At 48.9% G+C, this 16752-nt stretch overlaps 1 protein-coding gene across 1 annotated transcript in view; it reads left to right on the forward strand.

Annotated features, from left to right (window-relative positions):
• Positions 1 to 16752, forward strand: part of LOC147113508 (methylated-DNA--protein-cysteine methyltransferase-like) — a 442117-nt gene that overhangs the window by 385042 nt on the left and 40323 nt on the right. The window contains exon 5 of the mRNA XM_085994688.1: positions 3213 to 3352. Within this exon, the coding sequence (XP_085850814.1) occupies positions 3213 to 3352 (140 nt within the window). The remainder of the gene's footprint in view (positions 1 to 3212; positions 3353 to 16752) is intronic.

Raw genomic sequence — 16752 nt, forward strand, 5'->3', positions numbered from 1 at the left:
AAATTCTGTTAAAATAGTTAAAGACTGAAGGGCATAGCTGCCTTATGATGCCATAAAGTGGTCAATGTTACACCATAAAATGATATAATCTAAAAAAAATCTATGGGATCCTTTATAAAAAAGACAAGTAAGTATATAGAGAATAAAAAATGAGTGAGATTATGAAAAATGCATGAGATTATGAATATGGTACTCCTCGAGTAAAGCATAGGCCGGGGTATGTTGCAAAGCAGTTGCATATCAAGGGGTCGAGATGAAGTTGCACACCACAAGAGCAAAATTTGAAACTTAGATCTGCTTTTTTGCTTTCTGAAGCTGGAGATCATGGGGGGAGGGGCAATTTTTTTTACCAATAGCAGATGTCTTGAGAAACAGTGAAAAATGTCATGTTCCAATGATCCAGGCATGTAGTTTGAACTCCTGTACTGTAGTATTGCATGGTTTGAACAGCATATTTTATTGTATGCTACAGTGGAAGGTTATTTTTTTTCTCTATCTCTCTCTATTCATGTTGTAATACATTTGTGATGTTTCGATTATGTCAAATAATAAGAGCAAAAATTGAGCCATTTACACAGTTATCAGAACCAATGTGTCCCCTAATTTTAAATTTGGCTGCACGGTCCATTCAAAGTTATACGCATGCGCGAAATTTCACATTGGAAAAGCCAGTCCCGGGCTGCGCGGGACCGGCAGACAGCTGCGCGGCCTCATGGCCACACAGGTTAGCGGGAACGTTGATCAGAACCCTATGTTACAGTCCAAAAAATATTGCACACTCTCATTGATTGTAAAGATATAATGGAAATGTCAGAGATGTGTGATTATTATAAATATCTGCACAACGGGTGGTGACCAAATAACTCATGAGTGAAGATCACAACTTGGTTATGGTCAGCCTCACCACTGGAGAGATGCTCATTAGTAACAACAAATTAATGTACGTCTTTCACAAGTGACCCATACTCACAAGTGCTCCATTTCATTGGTAAGATATTGACCTAGGAATTCGGGCGCAGGGAGTGATCGGAGTGGAGGGAGGGCCTGCAATCGGGGGCTGGGGGCAGCGATGCGGGAGCAGCGATGAGGGAGCGGGAGCAACAGCGATCGGGGGAGGGAGGGTCACTGATCAGGAGACGGTGGGGTAGTGGAGCAGTGAAGATCGGGTGGAGAACAAGTGGCTGGCAGTGGCCTGCATTCTTTTAACATGAGGTTGGGAGGAGCACTCCTGCATATATTCCTGCTGCTGGCTGCCTCAGGTCAAACCAATCTTACAGTGGGGGGGGCTCAATCAGGTGTCAGGCCCCTTATTTGCATATGCAAAGGATCTAACACCTGTTTCAGGCATGGGAACTGCGCGCTGATTTTTTGTTCTTTACCAATATGGTAGGCAGCGCACCTTTAGCTCGTAATGTACGTGTGCTTCCTGCCTGAAATATTTGGAAGCTTAGGAGGCCACTTAACGCCTGAAAAACAGGTGCTATGCAGCCAAATTTCTAGGCCATGATATCTTTCCTATTGGCTCCTTGTAGAATCCATGTAACAGCTGCTGTATTTAATCTGTTTAAGTAAACATTGCATTAGATCTAAACACATGCAGAGATCAATTATTCTTTGAAGGCCGCAAGATAGCTCCAGATGAGGAAGACTCTTGGTCCATTTAATATCCTCTTTCCAAACTACTAACCCTGCATTCTTCCTATTACAGCATCTACCTATTTCTTAAATGAGCCCATGTTCCTGACATCCCATTCCACCTCTTGATCCCCTCTATTAAGTAGTATTTCCTGATATAAAAACAGAAAATGCTAAAAATACACAATGGCTGTGTCAGCATTTGTAAAGAGAAAATCAGGTTATTTCTTCAATTCTGAGAAAATGTACACACCCAAATGTTTTCTTTTTACAGATGTTGCTTGCTGTGTGTTTCTAGCTTTTACATTTTTTGTTTTTATTTGTATTTCCTGACATTCACCTTAAACTTTCCCTTTACAACCTTCTGCTTTTCAAACATGCCATCTATATGAATACAACAGTGTTTGCTAGATTATACCAAAGGCAACAAATATAGTACATTTTGGCAAATGTTTGCAAACACTGATATTATTGTACCCATATTAAAATTATCTTATCAGTATTAAAATGATTCACGAATATAAATTTATACTAATAAATACTATTCTACATGATGAGGGGGGAATTTTAACCCCAAAAAGCGTGGACGGACGGGAGAGTAAAGAGTTAAAAATCTGAATCCCGACCCCAACCCGTTCACTTCCAGTTTTAACGGGGGTGGACAGCCAACCCGCTTCCAGGAGGCAGGCTGCCATTTAAATATTATAATGAGGCTACGTGCCTCATGGTGATCTACCAATTTATATTTAACTCTGGCTGGTCAGGTTTCCCAGGCCAGCTAAAGGAAGGAGAGGGACTGCTGGATCCAGGAGGTAGGTGACTTTCCACTTACCTGCTGGATCCAGCATACTTGCCTTGCCAACTCCCCACAATTGGACACCCCCTCCGAGACCTCCGATCTGCCCCCCGAGGTCTCCAACACACCAACGAGGCCTCCAATCTCTGATTTCCCCCACCCCCCGGCCTCTGAACCCCAGCCCTCAATCCCTCTCTCGCCTCCCGATCTCCGCCCCCCCCCCCCCCCTCCGGCCTTCCAATCACCCTCCGGCCCCCAATTCCTTTCCGACCTCCCCCCTCTGGCCTCCAATCCTCTTCTGGTCTCCATTCCCCGGCCCCCAATCCCCCTCCGGCCTCCGATTTCCCCCCCCCCCCCGCCCGATTCCTTCCTCCCTCCCTACTCTCTGCGACCTGGTGCCACAGGCCTACCCACCCAACAGCAAATCAGCCTCTCCATCTGGATGGCCGCGGGTGGGAATCAGTGCTTTGAAATGCTAATCAGGCCCTGCCATTAAATTCGGCAGGGCCTGCGGGATACCCATTCTCCCGGGTTTCCCGACCGCTTTCCAGCACCCCCCCCGCCCCCTTGCTCCTGACCCACCTCCAAATTAAATTACGGCCAATATGCTATCAACAATTTAAGAATTAAATTGGTAACTGTGTGAAACGTCCTTTTTTAACAAAGCGACCGAGTGCTGAAGAAGGTTTCGTGGTCATTAATATTCAAGTGGTCGGTGAATGTGCATGAACAGTTGGTAGTTGTAAACCACCTGAACAGTGTTCGCTCTTCTTTCCTTCAGCTACCTTCACCTGCAGCGTGTTGATGAACCTGATGAGTGACGTGAAATTCGGAGAAATGGTCTCATACAAGCAGCTAGCAACAGTGGCAGGCAATTCAAAAGCAGTGAGGGCTGTGGGAGGAGCCATGGTAAAGAACCCTGTAAGTTTATGTCAATATATGAAATGATGAGAAATCACAATACTAAAAATTGTATCATTACATTTTGTACCTGACCATTTTGTAACAGAGATGGTCCCACTATAATAGCAAGTTCTGATCATTAAGGTGGTGTGTTTTAGGCATCTTTGGGAAAATATTTGTCATTTAGATCCATAGACTGTAGGGCTAATTTTGAAAATGTGCACTCCTGGAAGGGCGCCTCACCATATTGGGAAATTGTGGGTGCAGTTCTCACCATCTTCCATCCATTATAGTTAACGATAGAGATTCGTGGGGAGCCTGTTCAGGATGTGTGCTCCAGACTGGTGAGACTCCCTGCTGGGAGCTCACATTCATAATATTTATCATTGCCATCCACTAATGTCCATGCAATGGTTCCAAATTGGAGAAAATAACATTTCAAATTATCTTTCTGGAAGCAATATTTCTGTTGCATAGGTAATAAAAATGCATGTATGAATTCCTCCAGTGACACAAGTGGTGAAAGCAACGCGTAATTGAACCACCACAAACCAGAAGGTCACGGGTTCAATTCCTCGTTTGTGCTGAATTAGCTATCTCAGCAAAGCTGGCATTTGCTATAATTGCCTACGTGCCCCTAGACGAAGGGGGATGACAAATCAGCCAGAGGTTGTACTCCTTTTCGCTTTGTTCTGGTCTCTGCTGCAAAGTGCACATGTGTAGTTGTCAGAATCTGGCTTGGCTGTGATGGCTGCCACGGTGAAATAGCTAGCCAACACTCACTGTCCAGGCTCACACATGAATCCGACACGAAGGATGGCTGGTTAGAGCCGTACCCCAGTAGGGGCCAATGTCTTCAGAAGAGGGGGAGGAGAAAAAGAGGGAGAAAGTTGCCACAAACAAAGTAAATACAAACAGACAGACTGTGCTTGCTATGAGGAGAAACTACAGGCGTGAGTCTCAATGATCAAACTATACAAAGCTTCCTCCCTCCCATACACACACATGTACACACTCCTGCTTTTTCTCCATTTAGGTCTCCCAATGCTGTATCCCACTGGGAGCGCCTAATTGCCCGCCTCTGTTATCTTGTTTGTTTTCAAATGAGCTTGGCATCTAACTTTTGAACCAACCTATGCTAACTCCCAAACCCTAAGTTGATGCAAATCGACTCAGGCATGCGAAGAAAACAGTCAGAGCCAAAAAAAATGGCCATCAGCCGTCAGTCCACCACCATAGCCAGCATACCCTTCCACACACCACAGCCAGCATACCCTTCCACACACAAATGTTTCGCCTACCTGTCTGCTTGTGCAGACAAAAAGTTTTTGGTTTTTTTTACTTTACTTTTTACCCAGTTTTTTTCAGCCAGTTCCTGCACAGCAAACAAGGATAGTTTGAAGGAAAATCACTGTGCAGCATGCGGTAACATTTTTTTCCCAAACTAACAGCTCGTGAAACTGCCATAGTACAGAGGGCATGAATGTGGACATCAGATTGATCCAATGAATCCAATGTTTGATTCTATACTAACCAAGGTATTGGATGGGAGACTGCTCTGTAGTTAGAGTCAATGGTACTCTGTAATCAGATGACACAAAGTGTACTTCTGTAAGGCGGGATTAGTTCTGGCAGTTTTACCTCACTGCCCCTTTCCCCCTCCCCAGTGCAGCGCTGTATAATCACACAGTGCTCTATTCAGCAACCCAACTGAGAACTTGCAAAGGTTCCTATTGAGGGCAGGCAAGTTTCAGCATCTGCTAAATCACGTCTTCAAACCGACAGCACTGCGGTTAGAAGTGCAAGGCTTAGCTATGCGATCTACTAGGCCATCATGATATAATCAGGTTTTTAAAACTAGAAATGATTGAAACTTTTTTCTTTATTTGTTCTATTTTGTGTCCTAACACTTTTTTATACTTAAGCAGCTTATTATGTTGCTGTATTATTGCACTGGAAACAGAAAATCTATTTTCTATTTAAAATTTTGTTCCATTTTGTAAACTGAATAACAGATTTGCCACAAAAATTACAGGTGCTGTATCCAAATATGACATGAATTCTGCCACATTTAATGAGATATTTTAAGATAAAGTAAAGATAACTAGAGTACATTAATACTGGCCCGTATTTTCCGATGCCTACGGGTGTGTACGGGCTGTGTACACACCCGTAGGGACATTGGAAATGCCGGTTTCAGGCATGTGAAGCGCATGCGCTGAAAACCGGCATTTCCGATCTGTCAAGAATCCTCTTGACAGATCATCCGCCTGCCCTGGAGAAGGGCCTCTACGGGGGGAGAGTGCTACTTTCCGCAGAACCTCCGCCCGCTGAAAACCCTTAGAAATCTTACGCCTGGTAAAAGCAGGCGTAAGACCTGCTTTTACCAGCATAAGAGTTTAAAAAAGTAAAACAAAAATTTTCACTCATTTATAATTTTAAAATACTTTTTTTTAAAAAAAGGTAAGTTTATTTTTTTCAAAAAATTAAATTTTTGTTTAAAATATTTAATTTAATGTAATTTTAACTCATTTAAAAAATGTGATAGGTTTTTTAAAATGTATTTAACGTTTTGATGCGTTTTTGGGGTGATCTCCATTTATACTTTTGACAGGTGTATCTGTCAAAAGTATGAAGAGAGATTTCCTTCTCCCATTGGCTGGCCTGGCCCATGTATCCCAGGGATGCTTGCGAACCGCCTGCACCTCTGGGATACCTGGACCCTGCACATTTCGACTATGGAGAGGCCCAGGAGCGGAAGTGTCCGGACCTCGGGAGCCCTCAGGTAAGGGCGGAGATTTTTTTCCGATAGGAGGCATCTGCACGCAGGAAACCTCCTATCGGAAATTACGGGCCATTATATATTTGAATGCCAGCTGCAATGCATATCCTGAGCAATGTACAGTATTAGAAAAATCTTTTATGAAATAAAAACTAAAAATGTTGGAATGACACAGCATCTGAACAGAAAAAAGGCAGATACATGTTCGGGATCTTTCATCAGATTGCCAGTTCTGTCTATTTCCAACATTTTCTGTTTTTATTTCCTAATTTCCAGCTTTCACAATCTTTTTGTAGAATAATAGAAATTTCAAAACAGAAGGCAGCCATTTGGCCATCATGCCTGAACCGGTACTACAGTCCCCACTGGAGTTATCTACGCTAATCCCTGCTTCTTACTAAGTAGCCTTTAATATTTTCTCCTTCAAGTTAATTCTCTCTCAAATGTTATGGTTGACTCAATTTTATTAGTTTCTTATGACAACACATTACATTTTTACAGGGTAAAAATTGGTATGCATTGCGCCCTTTTTTCAGATCAATTTCTATCGATCCTCGGGCCTCTTGCTTTGGGCATGTGCTACCTTTGCAGCGCCAAGTCTGGGCCCGAAAACAGGCCCAAACTCATTTCTACGTCTGCATATCCTTATAACGCTCCACTTGAAAACTTTAGTCTACCGGCCCCTTTATGCTTCTCACACTGTTCGTCAGTTTGTGCCACCTTGTTACTGATTCACCAACCAGTGGCAATAATTGTTCACTTCTTGACTTTCACCGAGATAAGATCATTTATACCCAATCCAAAATAAAGGCTGATGCTGTCTGGAAGCCATCTTTTTTAAACTTATAGATATCGATCTGTGCTGAAGAAAAGGACACAACAAAATTAATCTCTCTGTTTCTTCAGTCTGTAGTATGGTCAAGGCTACATTGCTTCCTTTTCCAGGCATGATGTTAGAGGTGTTGCCAAACTCCTGTAGTACATATCCGACAAGTATTCTTTTGCAGTTAGCTCGCTGCATATAATTCATACAACGACCTTCCAACTTTATCAGAAGGCAGAAGAGGAGCTGGCAGTAGCTGAGAGATGCAATGTCTTTGCTACAAATTATGCCAAGGACACCATGGATCAACTCACTTTTACAGAGAAAATCTTCAAATACTTTGCTGTATTTCAGAGTGATTGTAAGGTCTGTGGTCCTCAAAGGGCAAACATAGAGTTCAATTAACAAGCTCATTAGAACAGTACAGGGGACCCATAAAAGAATCGTAAAGGCTCCTGGGAGTAAGGGAATGGAGGACTGATTAGTTCAAGGACATTTTAATGACTGCCATACAAGTTAAGCGAGATATCACCAACAGCGATTACTATCTATAAGGAAAGGTCTGAATAAAAAGGTTTCTGTGTGAATTTATGTCTACAGTCCAAAACTTAGCAGTCTAGAAATTTGCTGGGGCAGTACACGTTATACAGGCGTAACACGGGCGCCTAAGTATCCATAAATGCTCAGCCCCGCCTTATTGTAACAGCTCTTCCATAGGCATCCAGGATGCACGCCGGAAGTATTTAAAATGCTGTTTAAAAGGTTTAAATAAGGGTAGGACCCTTTTTGAAATTAGTCTGCCCCAGCGCCTGACACATCATGTGATAAACTCTCAACAACTCATGGCACAAACAGGCAGCAAGGACCCTTTAGCATTGCTATTTAAAGGGCTCGTCCACGACATACAGGTTCGTTGCTGGTTTGTATTTTAGGTTGCTGGTTAACCTCTGTGCATTTTTAAGTCTATTTTCTGACTTCTACAACTGATTTATGTCTTCTAAGTTTTTGCTGGACTACTTTTGGCTGCCTTTAAAACAGTTTCACTGCAGTCAGGGGGGTTACTGGTTGATCAGCCTTTAAGGCTAGAGGATGAGGGGGAGCAGCCAACAAGACAGAAGTGAGCAGGGGCAGCTGGGAGAAGAGGGAGAAGGAGGGCCCTGCACAGGAGACCACACCTACAGTGGATCTTCAGGGAGAACTTCTCCTACCTTAATTTCACTGAGGAGCAATGCCTCAAGTACCTTCACTTTACAGAGGAGGCTATCACCGAGCTATGTCACCTGCTCCAGCCACAACTCGAACCGGGGCATGGACAGCACTGTCTGGCTGTGAAGGTCACAGTTGCCCTTAAATTGTATGCAACGGGGTCCTTCCAGGCTGCAGCAGGTGACACCAGTGATATCTCCCAGATTTTTGTTCACTGCTGTATTGGAGAGGTCACCGAGGCTCTCTATGCCAGGAGGAACAGCTACATCTCTTTCCCAATGTACAGAGTGAAACAGGACAAGAGAGCACTAGGCTTCCTGGCAGAAGTCATGATTAATTCATTCACCCTGCGCAAAAAGAAAAAAGAAAGACTTGCATTTATATAGCGCCGTTCACAACCTCAAAACGTCTTAACCAATGAAGTACTTTTGGAGTGTAGTCACTGTTATAATGTAGGAAACGCGGCAGCCAATTTCCGCACAGCAAGCTCCCACAAACAGCAATGTGATAATGACCAGGTAATCTGTTTTTTAGTGATGTTAATTGAGGGATAAAGTTTTGCCAGGAGATCTCCCCTGCTCTTCTTCAAATAGTGCCTGTAATGATATCAGCAAATAGTGATGGTATTTGCCTGTTTGATTATGATGCCTTACCAGCATGTTTGCATTTATTGATTACTTATGCCTGACCAGCAGAGGGCATGTGACAGAGACAAGCAGTTTAGTTTTAGTTACGCTTTTAGATGGATCACTAGCATGGTGTCTCCTGTAATGCTGTTAAAAAGAGTTGAACAGACTTTAGATTAAAAGACATTCTCTTTCATAAATGTCTCGTCATTGAACCCACAAAGAAATCAATACAGTGCCATGGGATCTTTTACGTCCAATTGAGAGAGCAGACACGGCCTTGGTTTAACGTCTCATGTGCCAGCTGTGGCTCAGTGGTTAGCACACTTGCCTCTGAGTCAGAAGGTTGTGGGTTCAAGTCCCACTCCAGAAACTTGTGCACATAAAGCTAGGCAGACACGCCAGTGCAGTGCTGAGGGAGTGCTGCACTGTCGGAGGTGCCGTCTTTCGGATGAGACGTTAAACCGAGGCCCTGTCTGCTCTCTCAGGCGGACGTAAAAGATCCCAGGGCACTATTTCAAAGAAGAACAGGGGGGTTATCCCTGGTGTCCTGGCCAATATTTATCCCTCAATCAATATAACAAAAGCAGATTACCTGATCATTATCACATTGCTGTTTGTGGGAGCTTGCTGTGCGCAGATTGGCTGCCACGTTTCCCACATTACAACAGTGACTACACTTCAAATGTATCTCATTGGATGTAAAGCACTTTGAGACGTCTGGTGGTCACGAAAGGCGCTATATAAATGCAAGTCTTTCTTTTATCCGAAAGACGGCACCTCCCTCAGCACTGCACTGGGGTGTCAGCCTAGATTTTGTGCACAAGTCTCTGGAGTTGGACTTGAACCCACAACCTTCTGAGTCAGAGGCGAGAGTGCTACCAACTGAGCCACAGCTGACACTGCTCATGTACTTTTAGCTACTGGGTAATAAGGCAATAAGGGCTTCAGACATGGCTCATGACTAAAATCCTATCAGGACTAGGACATAGCTGCAGAGGTGACCTACAACGAGAGCCGTGCTGCCATCAGAAACCTCATTGCGCAGACACTTGGCATGCTCAAGCAGTGCTTCCGATGCCTGGACTGTTCGGGAGGAGCTTTGCACCACAGCTCTGACCATGTCTCCAGATTGTGGGTCGTCTGTTGCACGCTGCATAACCTTGCCATAAGGAAGGACCATCCCCTACCACCATCTGGGCAGCAAGAATTGCAGGAGGAGCAGGAGCAGCACGAAGAGGAGGAAGAGCATGAACAGCATCGACCATCAGTGCCCCTAGCTGCCGGAAAAACTAATCCAAGAGCACTTCACATGAGCCATCTCTCCCATCGTCAAGATACCAGCAGTCCCACAATATTTATCACCACCATCCGATTGCCTCCTTCAGTCCAGCCTCTTCCCCTCGCTACACTACAAATATTAACTCCACCAAATGCAGAACAAAAAAAAAAGTATCCAACAATTCAATTACAAATGTGGATAATATTTAACAGGATTAATTAAGAATCACCCTTGCGCAACCCCTTATTGCCTGTCTTGTGTGCTCGTTTACCTATCCTAGTGCTCCTAGGAAATTCTTCTTCTTCTTAGGCAGTCCCTCGGAACCGAGGATGACTTGCTTCCACACTAAAAATCAGTTCTCAGGTGACTGATGAGTCTAATGCGGGACCTACAGTCTCTGTCACAGGTGGGGCAGACGGTGGTTGAAGGGGTGGGTGGGTGGGGAGCTTGGGTTGACGTGTGCTCCTTCCGCTGTTTGCGCTTGGCTTCTGCTTGCTCCCAGCGAAGAGACTCGAGGTGTTTGGCGCCTTCCCAGATGCTTCTCCTCCACTTTGTGCAGTCTTGGGCCAGGGATTCCCAGGTATTCCCAGGTGTCGGTGGGGATGTTGCACTTTTTCAAGGAGGCTTTGAGGGTGTCCTTGAAGCATTTCCTTTTCCCACCTGGGGTTCTCTTGCCATGTCGGAGCTCCGAGTAGAGCGCTTGTTTTGGGAGTCTCGTATCGGGCGTGTGGGCGATGTAGCCCGTCCATCGGAGCTGATCGAGCGTGGTCAAAGCTTCGATGCAGGGGATGTTGGCCTGAGCAAGAACACTGACGTTGGTGCGCCTATCCTGCCAATGGATTTGCAGGATCTTGCAGAGGCAGTGTTGCTGGTACCTCTCCAGTGCTTTGAGGTGCCTGCTGTACATGGTCCATGTCTTTGAAGCATACAGGAGAGCGGGTATTATTACTGCTCTGCAGACCATAAGCTTGGTGCTGGGTTTGAGGTCCTGGTCTTCAAACACTCTGTTCCTCAGGCAACCAAAGGCTGCACTGGCACACTGAAGGCGGTGTTGGACTTTGTCATCGACATCTGGCCTTGTTGACAGTAGGCTCCCGAGTTATGGAAAGTGGTCCACATTGTCCAAGGCCTCATCGTGGATTTTGATAATCGGGGAGCAGTACTGTGTGGCGGGGACAGGTTGGTAGAGGACCTTTGTCTTACGGATGTTTAGTGTAAGGCCCATGCTCTCGTACACTTCGGTGAAGGTGTTGGCGATGGTTTGGCGTTCGGCCTCAGAGTGTGCGCAGACGCAAGCGTCGTCTGCATACTGTAATTCAATGACAGAGGATGGGATGACCGTGGATCTGGACTGGAGGTGACAGAGGTAGAACAGTTTCCCGTTTGTTCTGCAGATTAGCTCCACTCCAGCAGGGAGCTTACCGAGGGTGAGATGGAGCATTGCAGCTAGGAAGATCGAGAAGAGCGTTGGTGCGATGACACAGCCTTGCTTGACCCCGGTCCGTACATGAATTGGGTCAGGATCACGGCTTGCATGTCGTCATGATGCAGGCAGAGGATGGTGACAAACTTTTGAGGGCAGCCGAATTTGAGGAGGATATTCTATAATCCCTCACGGTTGACGGTGCCGAAGGCCTTTGTGAGGTCAAAGAAGGCCATGTGCAGCGGTTGGTGCTGTTCCCTGCATTTCTCTTGTAGTTGACGCGCGGTGAAGATCATGTCCGTGTGCCCCTTAGTGGACGGAATCTGGGAGGAGCTCTTCAGCCACTGGGAGAAGGCGATTGAGGAGGATTCTTGCGATGACTTTTGCTGTGGCAGACAGCAGGGAGACTCCTCTGTAATTGCCACAATCGCACTTGTCACCTTTCTTGAAGATGGTCACGATTACGGTGTCTCTCAGATCCCCTGGCATGCTCTCTTCTTCCAAATAAGAGAAATGAGTTCATGTATTCGCGCCAATAGTGCTTCTCTGCCATGTTTTAGCATCGCGGTGGGGATTCCATCTGTTCCTGAGGCCTTGTTGTTCTTCAGTTGTCGGATGGCCTTTTCAACCTCATGCCGGGCTGGGGTTGTGCTGAGGTGGTGATGGGTAGCATGCTGTGGGATGGAGTTGAGGACACTCGCGTCAAAGACAGAGTCTCGGCTAAAGAAATCTTCGAAGTGCTCCTTCCAGCGCTTTCTTGCTCTCGAGTTCTGTTGCTGTTTCCAGATCAGGAATGCCTTGCACTTGCGGCTTATTAGCTCCTGGATCTCCTGGTCGTTCTCGTCGAACCAGTCTTGGTGTTTCCTGGTCGAGTGACCGAGCATCTCTTCATAGGTGCTGATTATGGAGGTCTTGAGTGCAGACCAGGTGCTGTAGACACTCTGTGTCTCGGAATCACTGGGAGTCATCAGGTTGTTTGTGAGACTCAGGCTGAATAGGGCTTTCATAGCGAGGTCTTTGAGAGCTCCAGCGTTGATTTTCTTGCGGCATTGTTTCTGTTGCTGCCGCTGTTTTGGGGCTACGTTGATGGAGATGACAGAGCGGATTAGGCTGTGGTCTGTCCAGCAGTCGTCAGCTCCTGTCATGGCACGGGTGATGCGGACGTCCTTGCGGTCCCTCGCTCGGACGATGTCGTAGTCCAGCAGATGCCAGTGCTTGGAGCGAGGGTGCTGCCATGAAGCCTTGTACTTGTCTCTCTGATGGAACAAGGTGTTGGTTATGACAAGGCCATGTTCTAAGCATTTCGCCAGGAGGAGGGTATCGTTGGAGTTGGCTTTCCCTACCCCCTCTCTGCCGATCACACCTCCCCAGAGGTCTGTGTCCTTTCCAACTCTGGTGTTGAAGTCGCCAAGGAGGATCAGCTTGTTGCCCGTTGGGACTTGGGACAGGGATTGTTCGAGGCTGGAGTAGAATTCCTCTTTGGTCTTGTCTGTGGCTTCCAGTGTTGGGGCGTACGCACTGATGACCATAGCGCACTGGTTCCTGGCTAGGGTGAGCCGTAGAGTCATGAGGCGTTCGTTTATTCCACAAGGGGAGTCTCTGAGACATTCAACTAGCTCATTTTTTATGGCGAAGCCTACCCCATGGAGGCGGCGTTCTTCTTCAGGTTTGCCTTTCCAGAAGAAGGGGCAACCACTGCCTTACTCCTTGAGCTGTCCTTCCCCTGCCTGCGGGGTCTTGCTTAGGGCGGTGATGTCTATGTCGAAATGTCTGAGCTCCCGGGCAACGATAGCAGTACGGCATTCCGGTCTTTCGCTGTTGGGGTTGTCCATGAGGGCCCTGACGTTCCAGGTCCTGAACTTCATTTTAAAGGGTGGAAGATGCCTGTGCATGAATTCTTTTAACGTGGGGTGGCCGTTGCACACCAACTACCACACAGGCTTGACAGAGCAAGGTCTTGGTCCAATGCAAGGGGACCCAAGACGATTGGAGACCAGGCTCTGCTACATCGGCCTAACACACACACACAAACATACTCCTACTGTCCTCCTCCCTCCTTCCCACAGGCCTTCTCTGCCTGGGTTCCATAGGCTGCAGTATGGTCCTCCCGACCCCGCTGTTGGTCCACACTGCGTCACTCCTGGGCCTCGACCTCGCTGCTGGGCTCGTCCTCACTCCTGGGTCCTTGTCCTCACTCCGGGCCTCGTCCTCGTTCCTGGGCCCCGTCTCGCTCCTGGGCCCCATCTCGCTCCTGGGCCCCGTCCTCGCTCCTGGGCCCCGTCTCGCTCCTGGGCCCCGACCTCGCTCCTGGGCCCCGACCTCGCTCCTGGGCCCCGACCTCGCTCCTGGGCCCCGACCTCGCTCCTGGGCCCCGACCCGCTCCTGGGCCCCGTCTCGCTCCTGGATCCCGACCTCGCTCCTGGATCCCGACCTCGCTCCTGGATCCCGACCTCGCTCCTGGGCCCCGTCCCGCTCCTGGATCCCGACCTCGCTCCTGGATCCCGACCTCGCTCCTGGATCCCGACCTCGCTCCTGGGCCCCGTCTCGCTCCTGGGCCCCGTCTCGCTCCTGGGCCCGACCTCGCTCCTGGATCCCGACCTCGCTCCTGGATCCTGACCTCGCTCCTGGATCCCGACCTCGCTCCTGGATCCCGACCTCGCTCCTGGGTCCCGACCTCGCTCCTGGATCCCGACCTCGCTCCTGGATCCCGACCTCGCTCCTGGATCCCGTGTCGCTCCTGGGTCCCGTGTCGCTCCTGGGTCCCGTCCTCGCTCCTGGATCCCGACCTCGCTCCTGGATCCCGACATCGCTCCTGGATCCCGACATCGCTCCTGGATCCCGACCTCGCTCCTGGATCCCGACCTCGCTCCTGGGCCCCGTCTCGCTCCTGGATCCCGACCTCGCTCCTGGGCCTCGACCTCGCTCCTGGATCCCGTGTCGCTCCTGGGTCCCGTCCTCGCTCCTGGATCCGGACCTCGCTCCTGGACCCCGACCTCGCTCCTGGACCCCGACCTCGCTCCTGGGCCCCGTCTCGCTCCTGGGCCCCGTCCTCGCTCCTGGATCCCGACCTCGCTCCTGGGCCTCTTCCTCGCTCCTGGGCCTCGTCCTCGCTCCGGGGCCTCGTCCTCGCTCCTGTGCCCCATCTTGCTCCTGGATCCCGACCTCGTTCCTGGACCCCCTCTCGCTCCTGGATCCCGACCTTGCTCCTGGGCCTCGACCTCACTCCTGGATCCCGACCTCGCTCCTGGGCTCAACTCGCTCCTGGGCCTCAACCTCGCTCCTGGGCCTCGTCCTCGCTCCTGTGTCCTGTCCTCACTCCTGGGTCCCGACCTTGCTCTTGGGCCTTGACTCGCTCCTGGGTCCTGTCCTCACTCCTGGGTCCCGACCTCGCTCCTGGGCCTTGTCCTCGCTCCTGGGCCTTGACTCGCTCCTGGGCCCCGACCTCGCTCCTGGGCCTTGACTCGCTCCTGGGTCCCGACCTCGCTTCTGGGCCTCGCCCTTGTTGTGGGTCCCGACCTCCTTATTGTGTGTCTCCTCCTAGGAAATGTAATCTCAGTGGCTACAGCCTGGGAGGAGGAATGCTGCTGAGCTTCCATTGAGGACTGTTTAGATAGCCATGGTTTTTCAACCTCGAGTACCTCTGTGTCTTGAGAGCCCTGCTGCAGACTGCAGCATCTCAGCATGAGCCTTGGCAGTCTGGCCGAGCTGGCTATGTGGCACTAACAAGGGCACTGGCATAATGGGTGGCGGGGGAGCAGGCATGCTGTCATCCAGAGAGAGGACAATGGGTGCCTCTTGCATGGAGCCAAGGCCACTCTCCTGAGGCTGCCCCTCAGCACTCCTATGGCTCTACATGCGAACAGAGTGCAGGAGTGATGTAATGCCCTGCCAGCCCCTTTCCGCACTGGCCCCCCAGAGCCAAGATGGCAGCCGTCTGACCTTCCATGCCAGCAGTGTGAGTTACAATGGATGCTGTCAAAGTTACAATCATGGTGGGCGCCATGGTCATGGTCAACATCTGGAGTCCTCTGCGGCAGAGTATGTGATCTCGCCCTCTGGCGAGCTGGCACCTGTGGCATCCTATCGCCCTGCCCTAGCATTTGCACACTTGTGGCGATTCCCCATGTGAAGACCACGCCTCTAGGCTACCCTCTAAACTACGCGTAGTGCCAGTCTCTGAGCTGGTGCTTGCTAGGGTTCGCTTGAGTGACGCTGCATCTTCAGGAAGGCTAGCCTTCTCCTGCTGAAGTGGCAGTGAGGCTTCCACGTCTTCAGTGCCTGACGTGAAAGAGAGGAACAGGAGTTCGCTTTTAATCTGAAGGGAGAGGAACAGTAGCGTAGTGGTAATGTCACAGGACTAGTAATCCCGAGGCCTGGACTAATGATCCAGAGACGTGAGTTCAAATCCCATCACGGCAGCTGGGGAATTTAAATTCAATTAAATAAATCTGGAATTAAAAAGCTCGTATCAGTAATGGTAACCATGAAACTATCGGATTGTCATAAAAACCCATCTGGTTCACTAATGTCCTTTAATGAAGGAAATTGGCCTTACCTGGTCTGGCCTATATGTGACTCCAGACCCACAGCAATGTGGTTGACTCTTAACTGCCCTCTGAAATGGCCTTCATCACCACCCCTGGGTATATCCTGTCCTGTCCCAGCAGAGGTGGTGGCACCGTGGTATACAGTCGGGAAGGAGTGGCCATGGGAGTCGTCAACATTGACTCCAGAATCCAGAAAGTCTCATGGCTTCAGGTCAAGCATGGGCAAGGAAATCTCCTGCTGATTACCATCCACTGCCCTCCCTCCGCTGATGAATCAGTACTCCTCCATGTTGAAGCACTGAATATACTCTGGGACTTCAATATCCATCAACAGGAGTGGCTCGGTAGCACCACTACTGACTGAGCTGGCCACGTCCTGAAAGACATAGCTGCCAGTCTGGGCCTGCGGCAGGTGGTAAGAGAACCAACACAAGGGAAAAACCTACTTGACCTCGTCCTCACCAATCTACCTGTCGCAGATGCATCTGTCCACAGCAGCATTGGTAGCAGTGACCACCGCACAGTCATTGTGGAGACAGACACCCTCCATCGTGTTGTGTGGTACTGCCACCGTATTAAATGGGATAGATTCAGAACAGGTCTAGCAGCTCAAAACTGGGCATCCATGAGGTGCTGTGGGCCATCAGCAGCAGAATTGTATTCCACCACAATCTGTAATCTCATGGTCGGGCATATCTCTCACTCTACCATTACCATCAAGCCAGGGGA

This window comes from Somniosus microcephalus, chromosome 8 (genome assembly GCF_052327205.1).
Source record: "Somniosus microcephalus isolate GS21.2 chromosome 8, FLI_Smic_1.0, whole genome shotgun sequence".
In the NCBI taxonomy this organism is placed as follows: Eukaryota; Metazoa; Chordata; class Chondrichthyes; order Squaliformes; family Somniosidae; genus Somniosus; species Somniosus microcephalus.